This window comes from Ornithodoros turicata, unplaced genomic scaffold (assembly GCF_037126465.1).
Source record: "Ornithodoros turicata isolate Travis unplaced genomic scaffold, ASM3712646v1 Chromosome11, whole genome shotgun sequence".
Lineage (NCBI taxonomy): Eukaryota > Metazoa > Arthropoda > Arachnida > Ixodida > Argasidae > Ornithodoros > Ornithodoros turicata.
Window position 1 is genome coordinate 1,638,915 of NW_026999295.1, and position 24,801 is coordinate 1,663,715.

The window sequence follows — 24,801 nt, forward strand, 5'->3', positions numbered from 1 at the left end:
AGCCTCTACATAAGGGTTACACTTTGTAAAACGGACCGTAACCCTCAAGGTAACCGTGATATTTTAAGAGGTACACCGTAGCTTTTATTCAAAAGAAACGAAAGGGAACAATTTAACAGTTCTAAATAGAGTTATTGGCAATTTTTTTGCCTTTACTATAAGGGTACGAAGCTAAGAGTCTGGCGTCGGTGGCTGTGGAGACTCGCTGTCTTCCTCGATGTAATTTGTCTGTGTTTGTAGTTTGTGTGAACTTTGTGTGTCTGCGGGTTGTTGTTGGAGTGTTGTCGTTTACTGTATGTATATGCGTGGGTGCAGTGGTCGTTGTGGTCCCCTTTGATGCCATCGTGTGTTCAGGGGGTTTGCGATGCTGGCACTTAAAGTGTGAGCTGGTTGAGGATGTTGTGTTTGAGCGTTTGTCAGTGCAGGACGGAATCTATGGACCATTAGGTGTTTGAAGCTGTGTGCCATAGCTCGTACGCCTGCGTGGTTTGGGTGGATGCCGTCCCGAGCGAAAGCTGCGTGCGTGAAAACCATAACGTTGGCGTGTGCCTGACGCATGTGGACGAGGTGGTTGTTGACAGCGTGTTCCTTCCTGTTGAACTCTTATAGTCATGTGCGCTGGTGTGTGTGTGCTCGTGTTTGTTCTGTCGTCGGGGAAGTGCCGCTGTCAGTACTGTAGAGGACGATGGTTTTCCTCCACACGAGTCCTAGCCGGTGATGATGGGGAACGTCCCAGCGAGCAGATGGTCGTGGCCTCACGCTAGTACTATGTCGGGCTAGAAGCCCGCCATACTAGGACGGTGCCGGTAGAACTGGCTGGCAAGCGCTGTGGAGCGCGCCAGCGGAAGCACATCTTCATCGTCGTCCACGGGCCGCCACATTACTACCCCCCTCAAACGCGGAGCGGTGTAGATCTAGCGGTTGAGGGTCGCGTCGATACGTGAAGAGGAGAAAGAAGGGCGACACGTGGAACAGGGACGGATAGGAGTTTTGTTCATGTGTAGTAGCAGCGAAATGAATGGCGCGAGCAAGCGCTCACCGGGCGTCCAGGCGCGGGTCGAAGTGGCATGGGCGAGAGGGCGACAGTACCGCGACCGGTACGTGAGCGGTTAGCTCTGATGGTTGTCGCCTGTGAATTGCCGGGGAGGACCGTCTTGGAGCACGGAGAGACCGGGAGTAGGACTCACTGTGGCCTCCGTTCGTGCCCCGGGTGGAATTGTGGTCCCAGGGCCTCTTGCCTGCCATAAGATGGTTGGCTATTGGGTTGTCGAAGACCAGAACCATTGTGGAAGGCAGAGAGAGTGACCATGGCGTGGTGTGGTGCGGGAGCGGCCTCGTGATATGCCAGGTCTTGAATGCTGAGCGAAGAGCATCACCGCTTAGCGAGTTCTCGGAGGAACTATGCACCGTGCCTTCAGTGATGGCTTCCGGGGTAATTCGCTGGTCGTGGGAAAATTTGGGATGGGGAGGGGCCGAATTACCCCGAAAGTGGTGTTCTTTATTCCTGTCACCAAATGTTGAGGACGATGGTCTTCCTCCACACGAGTCCTGACCGGCGATGATGGAATGTCCCGGTGGGCAGATGGTCATGGCGGAAGCACGTCTTCATCGCCGTCCACGAGCCGCCACAGTACTATCTCAGCGCCTGGTCTGTTGTTTGTGATGGAGGACACTAGTACTTCGAATTCCTGGATGAGGTGTTGTGCTGTCGACCATTTGATGTCCCTTTGTCATTCATCCCTACGTGGAGAATGAAGTGCTTGATGTTCGGTGGGGCGGCGGTTACATGTGTCATTATGTCTCGTATTCTTGCGCCGTTTGAATAATGTATGTCAGGTCCGTGCTCTCCGTGCGATGGGATGTGAATGTGATTTTTTCAACTCCAGATAAGTTGAAAAAATTGTTCGGGATGAAGCCTGTCGATGATGCTGTTGTTGGTACGTGTACTATTAAACATAGGAACCCGCCATTACAGTGTACAACAAATGTAGTCTATAAGATCCCGCTGTCGTGCGGGAAGTATTACGTCAATGAAAGACTAAAAGAGCATTCATATAATGTGGACAAGAAAAGAGAAGGATTGTTGGCCCTCCACTGCAAGTCAGGTGGGTGTGCACCGAGGGTTTCAGACACGATCTGCGTGTCAAGGTCTTCTTGTCGATTGACCTGGGAGACAGTGGAGGCAAACGCAATTGATAAGTTGGGTGATGAATGTGTGGCGACGCCGTCGACCAACCTATCCGGAAAGGAGATATCATTTCATGATAGGCAAGCCTCATTTCTCCGGCGGCAGTGCGACGGCAGGTTTTTGTGGGTTCTGTGTGGCCTTATGTGTCTATGTACATTTCTCCAAGAAAGCGCCAGTTTGTTCCCTTCTGTGTCCGTGTGTTTTTCGCGCTACTCTGCTACAAATAAATTATTATTGTTGTTGTTTTACGTAAAGCGGCCATGGTAGGGTTTTGCGACAGTGGAGTCGTGACTTTTTCCTGACCAAGAAAAGAGGGATGTTCCGTGGAGTGGCTTGTGAGAGCCCCGTTTAACGAGGTTTGTAATGGATTGCTGGATGAACTTGACAGACTCGCCCCGTGGTTGGTCTAGAAGACGGCTGAATGTAAACGCGAGGGGTATAGCAGCGGTCTGTCCGCCGGGGAAGTTTGGGAATAGTGGAGGTGGCAATAGCAGCGGTGTTGGCACCACCATCGGTCTGAAGTGTCAAGTGCAGGTTGCAGTACAGTGCAGTTAGATTATTTTTGGGACGTGTGCAAGTGTTGTGTGCCACGCTATGACGTCGAGAAAAATTCCAGAAGATACCCAGCCGACAAGAAGACGTCTCAGGCCTCTTCGAAGAAGCTTCGCACTTCCCCACCCCTGCAGCTAAGTGAAGTTGACGAGACTGACGTAAAAATGGTTCAGTTAGGTTGCCTGCCTAGCAATTTTGAGTTTAAGGATTTGTACAACTTGTTGGGTAGCTGGCGATTGTGATTTTAAGAAGCAGAGATCATTTTTGTGCATCTGGTGGAGAAGCCTGAGTGACGAGTTCATTTTAAGTTTCTTGAGCGTAGAGTGTTCTTAGAATTTGATATTTTTTGCTATTTGCTATAGATCCATCGTAGTAAACTAGCACTGCAACGAGGACTGAAAGGGGAGAAGACAAACACTCCGCTAGACTTCCAACGACTAACGTCACGGGGTCACTATGCGTCAGCCAGGCAATGTTCCTGGAGAAGTGGGACAAAGGGATTTGATGTGTAGACTGGAATGTGACACGTGGATGATTACAACGGAGGCAATCATAAAAGGAACACGTTTCGGTGTCAATAAAATATGTTGTTGGAAGTCTAGCACAGTATTTGTTTTTCTTCTCCCCTATCAGTCCTCGTTGCAGTGCTAGCTTACTACGATAGGCTCTTGCTGAGCTCCAGACCGCGTCAGGAAAGCTAGGTTTAATTGCAAGAGGCAAAAGGATTGAGGATCAGACGATGTTCGCTTCCAGCCCCGGGGAATATAGTTAGATTTTCGTTTGATTTCGCGTCCTACGGCCGTGCTGCGCCGCGGCTCCCGCGTAGACACACATTTCATGCTCCTTCTGTTGAATCTTCCATTGTTGGGCTGCCGCATCGGCAACAAGTTTACCGGACAGAAATATCCTTGACTGGAAAAAGTCCACAGAAAAAGCACGCGTTCTCGCGGCTAATGGCGTTCGTTGATCTATTTCCTTGTTTGTGAAATATGTGCAAACGATATGTAAATTATGTTGATAATTACATTAGCATCATCTGCTCACTGACATATTCATACACATTACTTCTGTAATGTTAGTTCAGGTGTGCTGTACAATTATGCACATGTCGTAATTTGCCTGGAGCACGTTTTCAATTTGTGTACCACCCCTGTATTGCATGCATGAGAGCTCAAGGAAAATAAATGACGATGATGATGATGCTTATGGTAGAATTTTTTCCCGCTCCCTTAGTCGAAAAATAGTTCCGATGCCACTGCGTACCCCCATTCCTCTGCAGGTCGGTACGTCCAGGTACAATTCCTGAAGCACTTACCGTGCGACGTACTTAGGTCCCCGTGTTCGGAGGTAGTAGTCGTTGCTGCGGAAGAACAATCAATCGATTTCAGTCCACCTGAAGGATCCATTTGGCTTATGTCTCCCGACCACATGACCAGGAGCGGATCTAGGGGTGTCTAGGGGTCTACACCCTCCAAATCTCAGACTTGAAGATGCGGTTCAATGGGCAAATCCTAGTACGCACGTGGCACTTGTCCATAGCGAACCCACCCACGGGAAAATCCTAGATCCGCCCCTGCACATGATGGCAGCTTAGCTGCCTTTGCAAGGATCGCCGGTGATTTTATATGGTCGTGATTGTGATTGTCTATAGGTTGCGTTTAAGTATTGCTTTGATGACAAACAAACCGATCATATCGCCCTCAAATGTCCACTGCCAAGTATATCTAGCAGTTTGCTGCAACTTTTCTTTCCCCGCTCCCTTAGTCGAAAAATAGTTCCGATGCCACTGCGTACCCCCATCCCCTCTGCAGGTCGGTACGTCAAGGAACAATGCCTGAAGCACTTACCGTGCGACTGACTCAGATCGTCGTTTTCAGGGGTGCTAGTCGTTCCTGCGGAAGAACAATCAATCGATTTCAGTCCACCTGAAGGATTCACTTGGCTTATGTCTCCCGACCACATGACCAGGCGCGGATCTAGGGGTGTCTAGGGGTCTACACCCTCCAAATCCCACACTTGAAGATGCGGGTCAATGGGCAAATCCCAGTACGCACGTGGCACTTGTCCATAGCGGACCCACCCACGGGAAAATCCTAGATCCGCCCCTGCACATGATGGCTGCTTAGCTGCCTTTGTAAGGATCGCCGGTGATTTTATCTGGTCGAGATTGTGATTGTCTTTAAGTTCCGTTTAAGTTGTAGAATTCCCCAATGAGCGACGGAGTCACAAGTGCATACAACCGTCCCAAACCGGGACTCATTCTAGAAGAACTTTATTCCTTTTTCGTCTTCTTCCCCCACCTAACACCGTCGGCCCTTCTTCCTCGTCCACATTACTCCCCCGCTGTTGAATCCATCCCTCCGTGGATGGTACGGAACGATATTCCCTATGGATGCTTTCTCTTCGGTTCCCTTGGATCCCATATAGACTATGGCCTTCACAGCTCCGTTATGGCGGATCACCTTTGTCACCGTGTAAGGCCCGGTAAACGGGACTCGTCCACCCGTTAACCCACACCGTACGAGTACACAGTCTCCCACTTCCAATTGCGGTATCTTTGTGTTGCGGCGTTTGTCGAAGTTCATTTTCATACGACGCCTGTATTCGACTCTCTCGTTAGGGGTCAGGGGTCTCTCATTTAGGACGAGCCGTTCCGTAATGCCGAGCTCCTTGTCTGCTTGTAGGATAGGAGGCGTCTGGTGGAGCGCGAAGTGGGGGCTACAGCCGAGTGCTCTAGTATGTGACCTGTTGTGGTGTTTCACTGCTGCCTCTAGAGCACACTTCCATTCGCCACGATATTGAGGGTAGGCGGCTATGTAGTTCTTAATATCCCTGATGGCTCTCTCCGCTAGCCCGTTTGCTGCCGGGTGGTATGGGGTCGTAGTCCGCAGGGTAATGCCTTTCTGCAACGCCCATGTCTTTAGTTTCCTGCTCCGGAAGGCTGGCCCGTTATCTGAAATAACGACTTCAGTATCCTTGAACATCTCCCTTCCGAGAAGGCTGACGACTGCATTGGCGTCTTCCTTCCCTGGCCTTGCTGCGACCATCCTGGTGCACTGGTCAATTGCCAATAAGAACGCTTGGGTACGGGGGACCCCTTCTGCTTTCTTTTTAACTTCAGCAAAGTCCACATGAACGACACGGAATGGTACCGCCGAATGCTCTGGGATGACCATAACATCAGTCCGCTGTCGGTATTTCGCGTGGTTCATCCCGCATGTGTGGCACGACGCAACGTAGCTCCGTATGGTGTTTCTCATATTGTCCCACGCGAACCGATCAGCGATCTTGTGATATGTTCGCCAGAAGCCGTCGTGCCCCCCGGACTCAGGGCTGTCGTGGTACAGCTCCAGAATTTTGTGTATCAAGCTGTCGGGGACGAGGAATTTGCCTTTTTCCTTTTCGAATATGAGTTCCTCACAACCTTCCCAGAGTTTAGCAGCGTTGACTTCCTTATGCTCCGGGTGACCGTCGTCAGCTGCTGTCTGTATGGTTAAGCGCGACAAGGCATCAGCATCCGTCAACGCTGATGCGCTGCGGTGGGAAACATGGCAATCGAAGTGCTGTATCTTGGAAATCCACCGGGCTATTCTCCCTTTCGGTTCAGATAATTTTAGAAGGTAAGACAGCGCCTGGTTGTCAGTAAAAAGCTCGAATCTTCGGCCCTCCAGGTATGGACCGAAATACTCCAGTGCGTATACTACCGCTAGAGTTTCTTTTTCTGTCGTAGTATAGTTCAGTTCTGCTTCCGAGAAAGTGTGGGAGTAGAAGCCCACTACCGATAGTTGGCGACCTCTTGTGTTTTCTGGTCGCCTCTGGTATAGGACTGCTCCTGTACCATAGTGGGATGCGTCGGTCTTAAGCTCGAAGGGTAACGCAAAGTCAGGGAAGGTAAGTATGGGGTCCGAGGATATTTTGTCTACCAGGAACCGATACGCTTCGTCACACTCCTCAGTCCATTGAAATGGGATATTTTTCTTTGTCAGTAGCGTGAGGCATTTTGTCTTTAGAAGGAACGTGTAGCCCACATCCTCTAGTGCTAGCGCTTGCACGGTGAGGGTGCAGTCCAGGTACGAAAGTTCCACTGTTGCCCACTCTTTGAATTGCCGACAAACACCGTCATAGCTCTTCACGACGACTGTCCTTCCTCCAAAAACTTCGTCGGGTCCAACAGCACTTTTGTTCACCACGTTCACTGTTGCCCCGCTGTCCACGAGCACCTCCGTGGGTCTGCCATTTACCAACATTGGTATATAAACAAGATTTTTGTTAAGTAGGTACACAGTCTCAGAATTTGTCTGCGGGCCAGACTGCGAGCCCTCTTTTATTGGTTTTTTGTCACAGTGTCTTCGGAATTCGCTCCCTCGGTTCTGTACTCCTCGATTTGATTTACTGGTCGACCCATGCGATCCTGACCGGTGCCGAAGCCTTGCCTGTGTTGCCTCCAGGGCGGTTGAACCCCAAACCGACGATCCTGAGGTGGCGCTTGAGGCGCCGTCCGACGATCTTGAGGTGGCGCTTGAGGCGCCGTCTTTGGTGTCCTTTCCGCCGTTAGGGGGTTCTCAACGCACAGCTCTCTACAGCAGCGATGGAGATCCTCTACGCTGCTTGGGCTCCTCACCTGCACTTGCTTCTGCAGATCCTTTGGCATCCCGTGGACGACTAGTGGGATGATGGATGAATCTGGGAGCGCGTGGTCGGCCATCTGGAGCAGCCTCCGTTTTTCAAAGAAATACTCCAAGGCGCTTCCAGTCTGATACGTGAAACGTATAGCGCGGTCCCATCGGTCAACCGCGCACTCGTGAAACGAGTCCAGGAAGCTTTTGCGCCACGCATCCCAGCTGTCCGTAGCATGGTCAAGGATTCTAAGTTCGTACCAAGACTTAGCCATCTGGGCGAGAAAGAGCCTTAGGTTCTTGATCTTATCCTCGTCTGTTGACCACCGATTCTTCGTACACGCATACTCATAAAAGTCAATCCAACTCTGTGGACTAGCAGAGGTTCCATCAAACACGTCGGGCTTCACCGCCTCGAACCGGGGTTGCGGCGCAAATGACTGAGCCACGATCCGGAGGAACTCTTGCTGTTGCTGGGCTTGTTGGCTCTGTAGAGATATCAGCTGGGCCATCATTGTTTGAACGCTCCCCTCGGCCATCGATGCTGTCGTTTGTTGGGACGACTCCGCGGGCAGCTTCGATAGAATCCGATCCTGGAACTCCGACAGTTTCAGATTGACCTTCACTACGCCCTTGTCCAGGACGTCTTCCGTTGATACTTTGGCCTTTTCCATAATGTATTGCACGGTGTCGGGTGTGCTAATCCCCTCTGGTAAGAGAACGTGGTCTTCCCCTTCCACGTGGTATTTCTCGAAGACCACGCCCTTGGTAGCCGTGGGCTTTACGAAGAATTGAACCCACATACTGCCGATCCTGTCGGCCGCGCCAAATGTAGAATTCCCCAATGAGCGACGGAGTCACAAGTGCATACAACCGTCCCAAACCGGGACTCATTCTAGAAGAACTTTATTCCTTTTTCGTCTTCTTCCCCCACCTAACACCGTCGGCCCTTCTTCCTCGTCCACATAAGTATTGCTTTGATGACAAACAAACCGATCACATCGCCCTCAAATGTACACTGGCAAGTATATCGAGTAGTTTGCTGCAACTCGGTCGAAAGTGCTAACAACTTTGCTCTATCCTTGAAGTCGGTCCCGCAAGCAGCTCTTGTCTTGGCTCCTAAACCCATATTCAACAACAACATGTCACCGTAAGCCCGCCCAGCCAGACCGCATTACGCAGCTAATTCCTTGCCATGCACGACCATTACTGGGTGCAATCGCGTGTCTGTTCTATTCCTTGAGCGACTCGAGAGGCTGTTGTGTGGACAATATGTATGATGCCAAATGACAATCACATAGGGTTCTCTAACGGTTCCCTGTTCCTCGTCTGGGGATGGACATAAGACAGACGTTCGCAAGAACTTTTGAGGCTACTACTGCACTGCAAACCTTTTAACGATCGAATCGAGCCACATTACGACGACTGTTACTATTCTTCCGGCTACATATCTCGCGCGAAAAGCATTGCCGTATAGGTAGCAGCGTACCACAGTGTGGTTTGATGAAAAGAAATGAGGTAAAATAAAACGATGCTAGACTATGTCTCTGCTGTGTCATCACAGTCTCCTACATCGGTCCTTGATGACCTCCTAGGAACAACCAAAAAGGACACATCGTAAGAGCATGTGAGAGTCCCATTTTAACCAATGAAAGGGGGGTACCCTGAGGACCAATTTCGACCTCCCGCGGGCGTCCTGCCAGTCCAGGTGTGATAGCCGTCCGATATCTCAGGCCTGACAATGTGTTCTTAGGGAAGTGCCTTGAGGGCAGAGCGTTGGAGCGCTGGATGTGGCCAGGACCAAGCAATTTCGTGAGCGAGAGGGGGCATGAGTCGAGCTCGTTATGGAAGGTTCGTGAAGGTTCTTAGAGTGGGCAATGGAGCAAAATGTGCTTTAGATCTTCAACAGCAGCGCGATGCTTGCCGTGGGAAGAGGCAACTTGTCTCAAGCGGTGCTGTGAAGGCCACATTGAGGCACATTCGATGAACTAATGTGTCATCTTGATGAGAGATATGTGCAGGCATGCGGAAAGCCAACGCTGGATCAACTCTGCTCAGCATGGCGGGGTGGGGGGATGTCAGCGGTCCGCTGGGGAGTAGCCAGAGGAGTCACGAGGCGACGAAGCACGGACCGTTGATTTCCTCTCAGCAGTTCGCTTCTGTGTCCGAGATGAGAGAGCTGCTTCGGCGAACTACCGGCTACTGTCAGCCTGTTCATTGCCTTCGACACTGCAATGGGCTGAAACCCCTCCAGAACGAGCCTGTGCCCTGCCTCGTAGACGAGTTTGTAAGCCATTAACACATCCATAACCAACGGTGCGGAGGAACCTCGGGTGCCAGAATTTCCAATTGCTTGCAGGGCAGATGTTGAGTCAGTGAATACCACCCAATGTGCGGTCGACGATGTGACGTCCTTAGATATGAAATCACCGAGTGTCTAGCGTGTCCTCTGCGCGACGCGATGGAAATCACTTTCAGGACGGTATCGAATTTTCCTGAAGAGTGGGTGACGGGGTATGTGCGCACGCAAACGTAGGAATTGTCGAGCCGTTTCCCACTCATGGAGGACCTCCACCGGGAGTTCACCAGCTTCAGGTAGGGCTTGCTTGTTTCAGCCATTCTTGGAACTCAAAGGCAGCGACGAAGGCTTCGGGCGAATAGGGTCCGAAATTTAATGATGTTATAGACACTGTGTGCAAGAGTGGGAGGCTGTAAAGCACAGTCGCCCTCACCAAAGCCGCGTGAATGGCTAGAAGCGAGCGTTGATCACAGTTCCAGCCCAAGACAGAAAGATCTTGTATTTCACGAAGCCATCGCTGCACTTTCGTTTCAAGGTGCTTAGTCTGGCGAGCTCAGCGCAGGTTCGAGTCCAGTGCTACACCAAGGAAGTGATGGGAACGCACAGGTTCGAATTTTTTTTGCACCCACCCAAAGAGTGAAATTATAGATAGCATGAGTGAAAGGGAACTCGACGCACTTTTCGGGCGAAAGGTCCATTCCAAGTCGCGAAAGAGAGAGAGAAAGAGATTATGGTTTTAATGGCACAAAGGCAACAAAGGCCGAGCGCCAAAACTACGGTGAGTGTGTGAGAGATGCTTATGGGAGAGATTATGTGAGAGTGTGTAGTAGTTAAAAGCTATCTACAGGTATGAGCGATGAGATGGACAAGGATAAGAAAGAGAGGAGGGTGAACAGGCTAACGTGCTTGGCGGACGATAACAAGTGAGTATCTACAAGTGTGAGCGATGAGGTGATCCAGGATGAGATATTTACATGAGGAGTTCGGTGATATCGGATAAAAGCGGAGCAATACTTAACATCTACATCAGACTATGTAATCCAACTATGTAATCTGACTATGGAGTCGCGAAAGGTAGAGATGAACATTGTTTAAGGCTTGCTGCAACGATGGCCAGTGCACTTACTTGCTAAGTTCGCAATGAAGCGCACTAAAGAAACCCATTTCAGAAGACTTTTCGCGATGTCTTCGCGATAGTGCCCCAAGGTGCCATCGGGAGTTTACGTCAACACGCGATCGTATGAGTCACTAACACGGCACTGACTCCAAACGCGGCATGTAGCCTTATCATATAAATGCTATAAAGCAGACCACATCTGACGCCCATGAATACAACGAGATTGACATAAGGTGTACTTGCCTGTATATGGCCCGGGGGCTAAAGAAAGAACGAATACATTTTAGGAATTATCACACGTAAAAAATATGCACAAATGCATCGAAGAAGAGCAACAGCCGGGAAACACATAAGGTTCGTGGAGAACCCTACACCCTTTCCCTTGTTTCATATATACGGTTCGTGCGTTTGCCTGCTGTCGACTAACAAGGCGTTACATCAGCAGTAGAACTTTGTGGTTTGCATTGATCCTAATGTTTAACGGCTGAACGGATTCTTCCTCTAATTGGCAACCCGAATTGAGGGATGCCTCTTTTGGGTGAAATTGACCTCGCTGAGCCGTTTGTAGGGTGCACACTAAGTTGTTTTGCAGGAAATGCACTTGCATCACTGTTTGTACTAAATCGGTACATAGCTAGTTCGAGTAAATGAACCTGCTCCCGAATTTAGCAGACAGGAAGGTCTTCCGGAATTTAGAGCACATGTTTAATATTTACCCTATTCTTCCCTCGAAGACTTCAGGTTGTAATACGCAGTAATATGAAATTGCCATACACTACTTCAATATGTGTGACATACGCACACATGACACTACACATGTAGGAGGCGGGGATAGCAGTTCACTCATTCGACCACACGCTTTTTAGGTTCTACTATTCTGCACTTATTCAAAACTCACTGGGGCTAGAGGAGCTCAAGCAGGTGGATGAACGACAAGGACTTGTAAAATATTTGCAGACATATTAGATGTGTTAGAGGAAGGGCCTAATGCGAGACTCACTGGCATGCTATTCAACTGAAGCTGCAGTGTTGCTCTCTGAATTGTAAACATGCAGTTTTCACCGCTTCTGGTTTGGTGACAAAATAACATTCGGTTTCACAGCAAACGCGCTCAACGCCAAATACTGCGCACACGTCCAACAAACTCCCCGAAGCAGTTATACTGTCTTTCCGCGAGCAGAGCACCTATATCATCATCACCTCATCATCAAGCATCTATACTAAGAGAAGTCTCGCCCACAAAGCGTCCATTTTTCATTGATTGTCTGACATCATTAGCAACCAGTCCCGTGAAGAATTCGTCGATGTAGATTGACAATACGGGAACACTGGCCAGTAATACAGAATGACATCGTGAGGGCTGGTTGAAAACAGGTGTATGATGTACACCCCTTAGGTATTAATCAATTAAGGCATAATGAATTAATGTAAAAGAGCCCAAATAAAGTCATCCCAAAAGTGGAGCAATAAATATAGATCGCTACGAATTATTTGCAAACAGTGCAAGCAACAAGTTCGGAATGTTACCAGCAGCCCCAGTTTTGGCAGTTGCACTCCACTGCGAATCTTTGGCAGCTCAGAGAAGTCGATGAGAAGGTCATTAGTAACCTCTAGTAAGACATTAGCTTACGCACAGAGGCAAAGCTACAGTGTGCTCGTTTTCACGTATTAGTACTTGCTGTCAGGAGGAGATCCTTACGGAGAGAATATGTCACTACTCTACGACGAAATACCTAAAAAAATTGTTTGAATAGGGGCGCAAGCGAAACAGAAGGCTATCTGCGCTTTTCTCTCAGATTTTGAAAGTGAAGGCTAATTAGCAATGTTGTAGTTGTATGCTCTCTTCGAAAGGATCTCGATCCCTCTGATGCCGCCGAACACTCCCTCCGTGTACCCTTCACAGCTTTAAGGGAGGAAGAAAGAAACGAACGCCCTGGGGCCTCATCTTCAACATGTTATCCCGTAACGTGCGTTAACTGCACATCACTTCGGCCTGTGATTCACTACGTGTTCTTCTGCGAGCATTCCGAGCGTTATCGGGGCCCTGTAGTAAATAGTGAGTTTTAGTATACCGTTGATAAAGTTATCGTCTCTATCGGAACCAATCGCGCTCGTGCGTGACTCAGAATCTTATCCACTGATTGGTTCCGATTGATACGGTGAGAGGCTAGCCACGTTATCAACTCGTCTCGATCAATCAGTCTCGAATAATAAATACTTACGGTACACGGGTATACTCCCATCCCGAGTGAAGATGAAGATGTCTGAAAGAGTGAAAAAAATAATTCGTGGAATCTCTACAACGCATTCCACAGTATAGGCTGCGTTGAGCTTGCTGGGACCGTGGAACAGGGTTTCCCTTTACAAAGGAGCCACGAAAATGCCTACAACCCCCCGCCCCCGGATGATTGACTACAAGCGCGCGATAAAGGATGTTCCAGTTAAGGGATGGTCTCGCACAGATCGACTGATTCTGAAGCTTAGCGGAAGCTATATCACGGGTGCTACAGGAACATAGTCGCGAAAGTTGCATCCAAAACAACGACGTGGTTTTCGAAAAATGTACAGAAATATGCCGTAATAGCAGACGCTGGAAGCTGCAGCTCGATTAACTCCCTCTCATGCAACGACGGGAGTGACATCGTTATACGGTGACCACGGTGGAAGGTTGGGGCGACCGAATAACGAAAGAGTTGTTTGCGATTGGAAGTTGCCATGCGCCACGTCGCAATCTCTGACAGCGAATTTGGCGGTAGTGACAGGTCGATATCACTGAGCGGTGAAGATGAGTTCATCAGGCCAGACCGACTGAATTAGGAGACGTCGATGACCTTAACGCAGCCCTTTGCCCTTTGCCACAACAACGATGGCCAGCCAGTGCAAATGAATGATTAACTCATCGACAAATGCGCACTTTTATGCGTTTCCTGATCCTGATCGTGACACCGCTTCTGAATTCTAAATTGTACAAACGTTGCAGGTGTGTCTGTAGCCACCGGTCGCCGCAAGAGCCTCACGAGCACATACGTATACTCTATGGCTGTAGACAGTGACGACGCCGGATGAGGCTGCATCACAAACCATGCACTCTTCCCCGATTTTTGCGCACGTCTTGAACAGTGTCAGCTGCGCTTCGTTTCTTTGATACAGCAGCTGGATCGAACGGTAACCGGCATGAGATTCTCAACTTACACTATTGTTTATAGAATGGGTATCTTTGTCTAAGTGAATAGGCGATGTGTTGTCCGCACAATTCGCCCTTCCGTCACGTACACAGGCTGTAAGGGTGTACCTTTGTTGTACAGTTTTTTGTTTGCATACAAACATGTGTGTGCAATGGTACACCATGCAAAATTTCAGGGCTTGGGCACTTGGTCGTAAGGATCGCGACTAGGATACCCTTCTGAAGGCAGCTACTCTCAGTATCCATTCGAACAAGTGGCAGGAGGTTGTCAAAGTGATAAGCGAAGGCATCAAGGAGAGGCTGATCTACGTTGAAAAAGCTCCTTTCAATGCCATCCCATAAGTACGCATCAAAGATCATGCCTCTGCGTAGAATAAGGCCTTATCATCATTGATGTATTTATTTATGTGCATTCCTCAAGGGCCTCACAAAGGCGTTACGTTTCTTGAACGTTTCTCAACGTAAGACAGGAAGCGCTCATATCACGTCAGTGTGTTCATGAGCCCATACTAGCTCACATTTGAATTCGGTGTCAGGGGTTGAGTGTTAACATGTCGGTTACATGCCATTTCGCCTATTTCCATTTCGCCTAATCCGTATTAAGGATGCGGGAGGGATGAGTGCGTTAGGCAAAAAGAGGGCTGCGGGTGCACTTTCATAAGGCGATCTACGTTGAAAAAGCTCCTTTCAATGCCATCCCATAAGTACGCATCAAAGATCATGCCTCTGCGTAGAATAAGGCCTTATCATCATTGATGTATTTATTTATGTGCATTCCTCAAGGGCCTCACAAAGGCGTTACGTTTCTTGAACGTTTCTCAACGTAAGACAGGAAGCGCTCATATCACGTCAGTGTGTTCATGAGCCCATACTAGCTCACATTTGAATTCGGTGTCAGGGGTTGAGTGTTAACATGTCGGTTACATGCCATTTCGCCTATTTCCATTTCGCCTAATCCGTATTAAGGATGCGGGAGGGATGAGTGCGTTAGGCAAAAAGAGGGCTGCGGGTGCACTTTCATAAGGCGAAACGGTACTATCGACAAGTGGCCGCTATTTACATGCCCGGCTCCTACAGTGACGTGTGCAAGAAATGAATGGGGTCGTCCGACGACGACCTTACGTTGTACGAAACAAGGACCCTTTACATCTGCAAACGAAAGTGTCTGCAATACCACTAATAAAACCAAATAAATAATTATCCAGGATATAATAGATGGATAGATGAATATTCAACGTAAAAAAAGGATAAGTTTCCATACAGACTGGACACGGAAATGGTCCTGCTACCACTTTGGAGAATCACTAGCAGGGACACTGGGTCTCGTGAGGAATTGGACTTGGAATGAAAAAGAAAAGAGACAGGTTTTTGGGTGAAAAGGTTAGCTAGCTGTAGGACTCGAACCCACATCATCTTTATTTCCGGTCCAGGGCTTTACCAATTGAGCTAAGCTAACACGCCTTCTCAGCGACTTCCAGGGTGCGTCATCTGAAGGAAGAAACCTTTAATGGCTTTTTCTCCTGCATTATAATTCACTGGCTTGCACTGTGGCATTGAGAAGTGCTCGGTCACCCTCCCAGGTGTAGATCGCTCGTTGAGTGACCCCTGGTTTGCCAATTCGGAACGATGCGCAGCTACCCAGATCCGACGAGCCGCAAACACGGCGAAACACGTGTCCTCTGGTGCTGCCGCATCGTTCCATGAGTATCTGTTTCTCTGCGTGCAGCCATAGAAGCCATGTTAATCTGTAAGTTTGAATTACAAACACGTCTAGTATCATTTATTTGTACCTTTAATGGCTTTTTCTACTGCATTATAATTCACTGGCTTGCACTGTGGCATTGAGGAGTGCTCAGTCACCCTCCCAGGAGTAGATCACTTGTTGAGTGACCCCTGGCTTGCCAATTCGGAACGATGCGCAGCTACCCAGGGCCGACGAGCCGCAAACACGGCGGAACACGTGTCCTCTGGTGCTGCCGCATCGTTCCATGAGTATCTGTTTCTCTGCGTGCAGCCATAGAAGCCATGTTAATCTGTAAGTTTGAATTACAAACACATTTAGTATCATTTATTTGTTCCTTTAATGGCTTTTTCTCCTGCATTATAATTCTCTGGCTTGCACTGTGGCATTGAGGAGTGCTCAGTCACCCTCCCAGGAGTAGGTCGCTCGTTGAGTGACCCCTGGTTTGCCAATTCGGAACGATGCGCAGCTACACAGGGCCGACGAGCCGCAAACACGGCGGAACACGTGTCATCTGGTGCTGCCGCATCGTTCCATGAGTATCTGTTTCTCTGCGTGCAGCCATAGAAGCCATGTTAATCTGTAAGTTTGAATTACAAACACGTCTAGTATCATTTATTTGTTTCTTTAATGGCTTTTTCTCCAGCATTATAATTCACTGGCTTGCACTGTGGCATTGAGGAGTGCTCAGTCACCCTCCCAGGTGTAGATCGCTCGTTGAATGACCCCTGGTTTGCCAATTCGGAACGATGTGCAGCTACCCGGGGACGACGAGCCGCAAACACGGCGAAACACGTGTCCTCTGGTGCTGCCGCATCGTTCCATGAGTATCTGTTTCTCTGCGTGCAGCCATAGAAGCCATGTTAATCTGTAAGTTTGAATTACAAACACGTCTAGTATCACTTATTTGTTCCTTTAATGGCTTTTTCTCCTGCATTATAATTCACTGGCTTGCACTGTGGCATTGAGGAGTGCTCAGTCACCCTCCCAGGAGTCGATCACTTGTTGAGTGACCCCTGGCTTGCCAATTCGGAACGATGCGCAGCTACCCAGGGCCGACGAGCCGCAAACACGGCGGAACACGTGTCCTGTGGTGCTGCCGCATCGTTCCATGAGTATCTGTTTCTCTGCGTGCAGCCATAGAAGCCATGTTAATCTAAGTTTTAATTACAAACACGTCTAGTATCATTTATTTGTTCTTTTAATGGCTTTTTCTCCTGCATATAATTCACTGGCTTGCACTGTGGCATTGAGGAGTGCTCACCCTATTGAAAAAAACCATGAGTAATTCATATAGGTCCTGTGTAAAATTATATAGGATGCTACAGGATCCTTATGGGTTATTTAGGAACCTATAGAACTCCTGTGTAGGTCATTATAGGATCCTATACGAGTCCATGTAGGAGCCATAAGGTCCTATATAACTCCTGTGTAAGCCATTATGGGATCCTAAACGAGCCCATGCAGGAGCCATGTAGGATCATGCAGGACCCATAAGTTCCTGCATTGAGGATGTATGAGTTACACGGGTCCTATATGTAGACCATGCAGGAGTCATACAGGGTCAGAGTTTTACACGTTACTCGCAAAAAGTAATTGATTACAATTAGTGTTACCACTGCGGGAAAAGTAATTCTTTACCGTTACAAATTACTTCATCACAAACGTAATACGTTACCGATTAAAAATGTAACGCGATACTTTTACCGTTGCTTTTAAATTGTGAGCCATACCAAAGCCAACAAGCCTGAGGTCAATGCAACGATGCAGCTCTTGCTGCAAATTCTAATATGAGACACCAACGTACATGATAAGTGAAATTCACAAATACGTTTGAAAGCAACATACAAAACACATACACGCGTTTATTATAGATTTAATACACACTTAAAACAACATCGAAACATCCACGTCGAAGCATGCGCGTCGTTTTGTTACTGTTGCTATGTTCAGCCCGCACAATGTATCAATACCTATTTTACTGTTGCTCCAGTAGGTCGCGGTCGTAAGGGATCATCGTATTACTGTGGTGTGCATGGGACACATGTGGACTAGAGACTGCCGTCACATTGCTTCAGTCATTGCTTACAATTACACATTCAATTGCACGTCATTGCTTCAGTCGAACTCGTGGTGGAACAGAAGTACAGATTGGCTTGGAAAAGGGTTGCCATTGTTGAAACAAGGTTAAAAAAGTAATCGATTACTCAGTAATTGATTACCGGAAATTGTAATCAGATTACTTGGAAAATTACTTGCTCACACACTTAATTGATTACGTTAAAAAATTACTGAAAAAGTAATTGATTATTAGTAACGCAATTTCTAGTAACGCGTTACGTACAACTCTGTACAGGGTCACATACGGCCACATAGGAGTCATCCTTTGTTGACCAGTTATAAGTCCCTGAAACCCTGAAACAAGCAAGAACGTGCAGGAATCAATCAATATAAAAGTTTTACATGTAAAAATTTTAAATCAAGAAATTAATTAATTAATTAAATTAAAAAATTACATGTAAAAATTTTAAATCAATAAATTAATTAATTAATTACATTAAAAAATTACATGTAAAATTTTATATTGATTTTAGTAGGGCTGATATGTGTTTCATCAGTCATTTTAAGCTGCAGCTTAAAATGACTGATGTTTGATTCATTTTTGGAACATACATACAAGTCCATTATTGATCGACCAAACATCAAACATAAAATGATGCGTGCGTTCCATGCACACATTTGGCATATTACAGTACTTGGCGTTTTTCAACCGTCCAGTGGTTGTTGAACCCCATCCAGCGACATTGCTTTGTCGCTCGATGGGTTTCCGGGTCTAATATCTTGGCCTGCAGCTGTCATATCGGGACGCGTTTTTTTGTGACGAATTCCCGTTTCTTTCCCCTTCGCCTGCATGCTCGTGGCTTCGGAGAAATCCTGACAGTTGCCGAGATATTTGGAAGTTCAAGGCTCCCGCCGGTGCTTCCGACACCTCCAAAGTCCCGTAGCTCTCGCCCCGTTTGTCGGATCGAGACCAAAATTTAGGTCCGAACACGTCTGGAATAGCTCTAGTCACACTAGCAGCTGATCTCTAGTGGTTTAGAAGCTGTACGAAGAGACGCGTTAGAAACGCCGTTTTTTCGAACTTCGGGGCCCTTTTTCGGAAATAAGCTCGCGTCGGACATGATGTATCTTTGGAGAGCATACTGTTATCGACGCGGTGCACGTGGTAAAATTTACCACACTTTTCTAACTTTAGCGGTTCTCGAGTTACAGGTTTCCGCGCTAACTGGCCTCCCTGTACATGAGACCGACGGCTTTTTTCCCCAAAAATGTTCCCCTTGCTGCGACATGGTCGTGTTTCCCTTCGTTGTGACAGTCTCGATGTGCTCTTTCGAACAGCGTTGATCCCGTAGACGCGCGACGTTCCGTTCTCGCGATATCGGCTTAAGTGTATGACGAGGCGACCAGTGTGGCTAGCGCAACTCTGAAACGCTTCCCACTGTTCGGAGTCTCAACTCGCATACCCGACGTCCGATTCAGTCAAAATTTTGTGTGCACGTGCTCTGTTCTCTGCTCTACAACTTTCTCATTCAAACCACCCGTCCATTTCCAGCGGCTAAGGCGTCATTCTCGAAATTCCTGACACCGACCACCATTTCCTGACTTTGTCCCCGTTTTCAGGTTCCAAGCCCGCGGCGGATGCGAATTTCCTTTTAATGGATAAATGCACTCGACATAGGCAACGCGTAGAAACATACGGCACCTTTCTATCCCTCTCCGTTCCCGAGTTAGGACACCGTGGCAACGGCGGCCCTCTTATACATAGGACCGGGGGCATTTTTCTCAATATCGGGTTTTTGTTGGCGTAGAAAGGCGATTGAGGTCTCTTTTTGACAGGGAAAGCGTCTTCTTTTCGATAGTATTAGTCCCGTCTTCGCGCGACTTTCCGTTCTCTTGCCATAGTGCGAGGAGCGCCTGAACAGCATGCATTTTCCTTCCCTTCCACCGCCGCCACCAGGCGGGGCTCTGGCGCTGCTGGCGCTCTCGCGTCCATTTCGCTTGCAAAGTTCGTTGAGGTCGGACGCGTTTGTTCTCGCATCCGGATTTTCGCGTTTCGTTGGGGCTCTGGGCTCCTCTGGTGCACCGAACTGCTGTGGATGTGTTATTCTGCTCTACAGGTGATGCCTGGACGTGCTTTCTTGTGTGCGTGTTGGAAGATACGTCCAGAAGCCCTGAGATTTGGTGAAGTAAAGGTTAGTTGCGTGCCAGTAATGTCATGTTTCGTGCTTTTTGTTCAATATCCTTTCCAGCATGTGGGTTCCTCCTACTTTATGCTCTCAGTGTGAATATTACCGTTGTGATTCCTATTACCTTATCTCTATCTGTTAGCTCAGTGTCCCTATTGGTAAACCTCCAACGCTTATCAGGGGGAAGATGTCACATGTGATGCTCCAGTGGCCCTGCTACTTACGACGAATTTGCGAATTTCAGATGCTTTTCACGGATCGATTTTCGTGAACAACGCAGATGAGCCAGCACACACACGACGTGGGAAAATGAACAGATGCGTCACGGAAATGTTGAAAGACATCAAGCAAGTCACGCCAAAGTACGTTGCAGAGCTCTTCACTGATTTGTGTTTACTGTGAAACAGATGAAGGCCTACGCCTCACCCATGCAACTCCGTCATCTGCTCCACGGCAGTGCAAGCCTTTACAGCTGTGTCCTTGAATGTAAAAAAATGTGAATGGTATTAATAAATAAAGGGAAGTAGACGGTATTTTATTGGACTCCTCTCTTATTATTTTTGTTCAGTGCATGTGTATGCATGTATCGCCACAGCCAAATTTCATACCGTGTCCCCATACACGCAATGTACAGATCATATAGGAGACGCAGGTCCTACATCTCCTATAATACCTATATTGCTCCTATAAAACCGATAACTCCTGTGGTACCTACACCACTTATAGGTCCTATATCCAATAACGTCATATGAGGATCTACATATAGGATTTTTCAGTAGGGCAGTCACCCTCCCAGGTGTAGATCGCTCGTTGAGTGACCCCTGGTTTGGCAATTCGGAACGATGCGCAGCTACCCAGGGCCCACGAGCCGCAAACACGGCGAAACACGTGTCCTCTGGTGCTGCCGCATCGTATCTGTTTCTCTGCGTGCAGCCATAGAAGCCATGTTAATCTGTAAGTTTGAATTACAAACACGTCTAGTATCATTTATTTGTTCCTTTAATGACTTTTTCTCCTGCATTATAATTCACTGGCTTGCGCTGTGGCATTGAGAAGTGCTCGGTCACCCTCCCAGGTGTAGATCGCTCGTTGAGTGACCCTGGTTTGGCAATTCGGAACGATGCGCAGCTACCCAGGGCCGACGTGTCGCAAACACTGCGAAACACGTGTCCTCTGGTGCTGCCGCATCGTTCCATGAGTATCTGTTTCTCTGCGTGCAGCCATAGAAGCCATGTTAATCTGTAAGTTTGAATTACAAACATGTCTAGAATCTTTTTTTGTTCATTTATTGGCTTTTTCTCCTGCATTATAATTTACTGGCTTGCACTGTGGCATTGAGGAGTGCTCAGTCACCCTCCCAGGAGTAGATCACACGTTGAGTGACCCCTGGTTTGCCAACTCGGAACGATGCGCAGCTACCCAGGGCCGACGAGCCGCAAACACGGCGGAACACGTGTCCTCTGGTGCTGCCGCATCGTTCCATGAGTATCTGTTTCTCTGCGTGCAGCCATAGAAGCCATGTTAATCTGTAAGTTTGAATTACAAACATGTCTAGAATCTTTTTTTGTTCATTTATTGGCTTTTTCTCCTGCATTATAATTTACTGGCTTGCACTGTGGCATTGAGGAGTGCTCAGTCACCCTCCCAGGAGTAGATCACTCGTTGAGTGACCCCTGGTTTGCCAATTCGGAACGATGCGCAGCTACCCAGGGCCGACGAGCCGCAAACACGGCGGAACACGTGTCCTCTGGTGCTGCCGCATCGTTCCATGAGTATCTGTTTCTCTGCGTGCAGCCATAGAAGCCATGTTGATCTGTAAGTTTGAATTACAAACATGTCTAGAATCTTTTTTTGTTCCTTTATTGGCTTTTTCTCCTGCATTATAATTTACTGGCTTGCACTGTGGCATTGAGGAGTGCTCAGTCACCCTCCCAGGAGTAGATCACTCGTTGAGTGACCCCTGGTTTGCCAATTCGGAACGATGCGCAGCTACCCAGGGCCGACGAGCCGCAAACACGGCGGAACACGTGTCCTCTGGTGCTGCCGCATCGTTCCATGAGTATCTGTTTCTCTGCGTGCAGCCATAGAAGCCATGTTAATCTGTAAGTTTGAATTACAAACACGTTTAGTATAATTTATTTGCTCCTTTAATGGCTTTTTCTCCTGCATTATAATTCACTGGCTTGCACTGTGGCATTGAGGAGTGCTCAGTCACCCTCCCAGGAGTAGATCGCTCGTTGAGTGACCCCTGGTTTGCCAATTCGGAACGATGCGCAGCTACCCAGGGCCGACGAGCCGCAAACACGGCGGAACACGTGTCCTCTGGTGCTGCCGCATCGTTCCATGAGTATCTGTTTCTCTGCGTGCAGCCATAGAAGCCATGTTAATCTGTAAGTTTGAATTACAAACACGTCTAGTATCATTTATTTGTTCCTTTAATGGCTTTTTCTTCTGCATTATAATTCACTGGCTTGCACTGTGGCATTGAGGAGTGCTCAGTCACCCTCCCAGGAGTACATCGCTCGTTGTGTGACCCCTGGTTTGCCAATTCGGAACGATGCGCAGCTACCCAGGGCCGACGAGCCGCAAACACGGCGGAACACGTGTCCTCTGGTGCTGCCGCATCGTTCCATGAGTATCTGTTTTTCTGCGTGCAGCCATAGAAGCCATGTTAATCTGTAAGTTTGAATTACAAACACGTCTAGTATCATTTATTTGTTCCTTTAATGGCCTTTTCTCCTGCATTTTATATATATATATATATATATATATATATATATATGTGTGTGTGTGTGTGTGTGTGTGTGTGCGCCTTGAATATGAACTTGCTTTGGTAAGGTTATATTGGTAAGGAATATATTCATCCTTCCTCGTGTTTCGGATCCTTCACACCGAAAAAACACGGATTGCTCTCGATCCAGAGTACTGGTCACCCCGGAAAGCACGCAAATCTCTCACTTGAAATGAACAGCTACTGCACAGATTCGCATGCCTGCTGGGGCCACGAGTGCTCGAATTGAGTGGCTGTCCAGACACACACTACGATTACATGTTGCAGATATATGAGTATTTACTTAAGCCTTTTCAACTTTCCAGAAACGTTAATTATTGTGTGCTATTAGGAACATCTCAAATACTCTGCTGGTCACACGATTCCAGACGTCCACAAGGCAATCAAACAAGCGACCAACCAAACAGGAGGTGTGATGCATTTTATGTAACATTGTAATTCCTCAGCTGCGATCATTTAGTTCCGTTATATAGTTGCTCAACATGTACATCAGAATATGTGTAATATTTGACTACAAACGAAATGCATTTTTGTGGTGTCGTTCTTTGGACTTGGACCTGCCTTTGTTGGGAACAGCGATCCTGCGTAGAGCCACCGGTTACATGCCAGTTGGGCTGGTATCAGCTATGCAGTGTTATCGTACAGAGACCACTTCAACCGGTTCCTTCTCAGCAATCAGGTTTGCAGCTGGTGCCAATTTCAACTTATACCACTTGTGACTGGGACTGGTTACAGAACCAGTTGGGCCAACTTGTACCACTTGATCGAACTTGTCCCTGTTCGATAACCGTTCAACTAGCGCCAGTTGAAAAAAAATGTTCGCCTGGGATACAAGGCGCCGTATGGGATGAGTGATGCTAGCAGTAGTGATGTTAGCGAAAGTGGACATCCCATTAAACGCAAAGGGGTGCTGATATACATGTGCCTGGAGGCACAGTAGGCCAAAATGAGAGCAGATGAGCAAAAAGTGTTCGGTTGCTTCATTCTGGCCGCAGTGGGAGAAAACAGGTGATAAAAAGCGGTCAGCGCGGTGAAGATAAAAATTTACGGGTAGGGATGGAGCTCGCGTCACCTAGACTTATTCCCGGTGCAGTTCTCAAAATTCGACGAAATGGTACTTCCCCCCCCTTTTTTTTTTTCATTTCGTTACCAAGAGCTACTATGGCAATTTACGATTTCACAAACAAAAGGGCGTAGACCTCTCATTGTTGAATGCAGAAAGTATGAAGCATTATGCATGAAGAATTATTCAGAATTACGGTGTAATTACGGATCGTGAACCGTGAATGGTGGGCGTGAACCGTTGGCACCGGCACACCGTTGAAATTGACAAGGAAGAAAAAAAGGCGCGTTCCCTTCTTCGGTTCATCTGTCTCATTAGTGAGCGTGCTTCGTGACAGCGACCGTGATCTCCGTTTATAACTGTGAGTATTCGTCTGTGAATTTCGAAGTTTGCAAGAGCGAACCGCCACTCCGAACGATGTCAATTTCGTACGAGATTTGTTTTGACGCCTTATCAATGTGGATATTATGTAGGCGTTCAAACGTGAGGACACACGAACGAATGGACACGAACCTTTTTTTCTTCTTTATTTTGTTCATTGTGCATCTTCGAAAAAACGTCTTTCGATGACCACCGATGCGGGAGAGGGAAAGAGCACAGTGCCGACTCATGCGTGGAAGATTGGTTAACTTGCGTAAAGAAAAAAAAAGTATCGGGGTGACTCTATCGGAGCTGCGCTTATCTTGAGCTGTATTTTCCGTCTTTTTTTTAAAAATCTGTTTCCCGGACCCAAGAGGCGACAGTGTGCTCTTTCATTCCCTCGTGTTGGGGCCGAACGAAAGACGCCACTCTAGAGATGCGTAATAAATAAAATAAAGAAATGGTGTTCCTTCACGATTTTTTCTTCTGCGAACGATCTATCCAACGGATTTTAGTTCTGAAAACGGCTTTGGTATTTGGTGACCGAAGAGGTCAGATGTTCTCAATGGAACAACTTCGTAGCATTCATAATGAAACAGTTAATTATTGAAAGTTAGTTAAGACATTGCCTTAGAAGTTTCCT

General features: G+C 47.8%; 1 protein-coding gene across 3 annotated transcripts in view; it reads right to left on the bottom strand.

Moving 5' to 3' along the window:
- The window catches only part of LOC135371418 (uncharacterized), a 147,421-nt gene that overhangs the window by 92,975 nt on the left and 29,645 nt on the right, over positions 1–24,801 (bottom strand). For all 3 annotated transcript variants that reach the window (XM_064605478.1, XM_064605477.1, XM_064605479.1), the window contains exons 3-6: positions 12,995–13,036; positions 11,016–11,033; positions 4,588–4,632; positions 4,056–4,100 (exon numbers count right to left, since the gene is read on the bottom strand). In XM_064605478.1, coding sequence (XP_064461548.1) covers positions 4,056–4,100; positions 4,588–4,632; positions 11,016–11,033; positions 12,995–13,036 — 150 coding nt within the window. The remainder of the gene's footprint in view (positions 1–4,055; positions 4,101–4,587; positions 4,633–11,015; positions 11,034–12,994; positions 13,037–24,801) is intronic.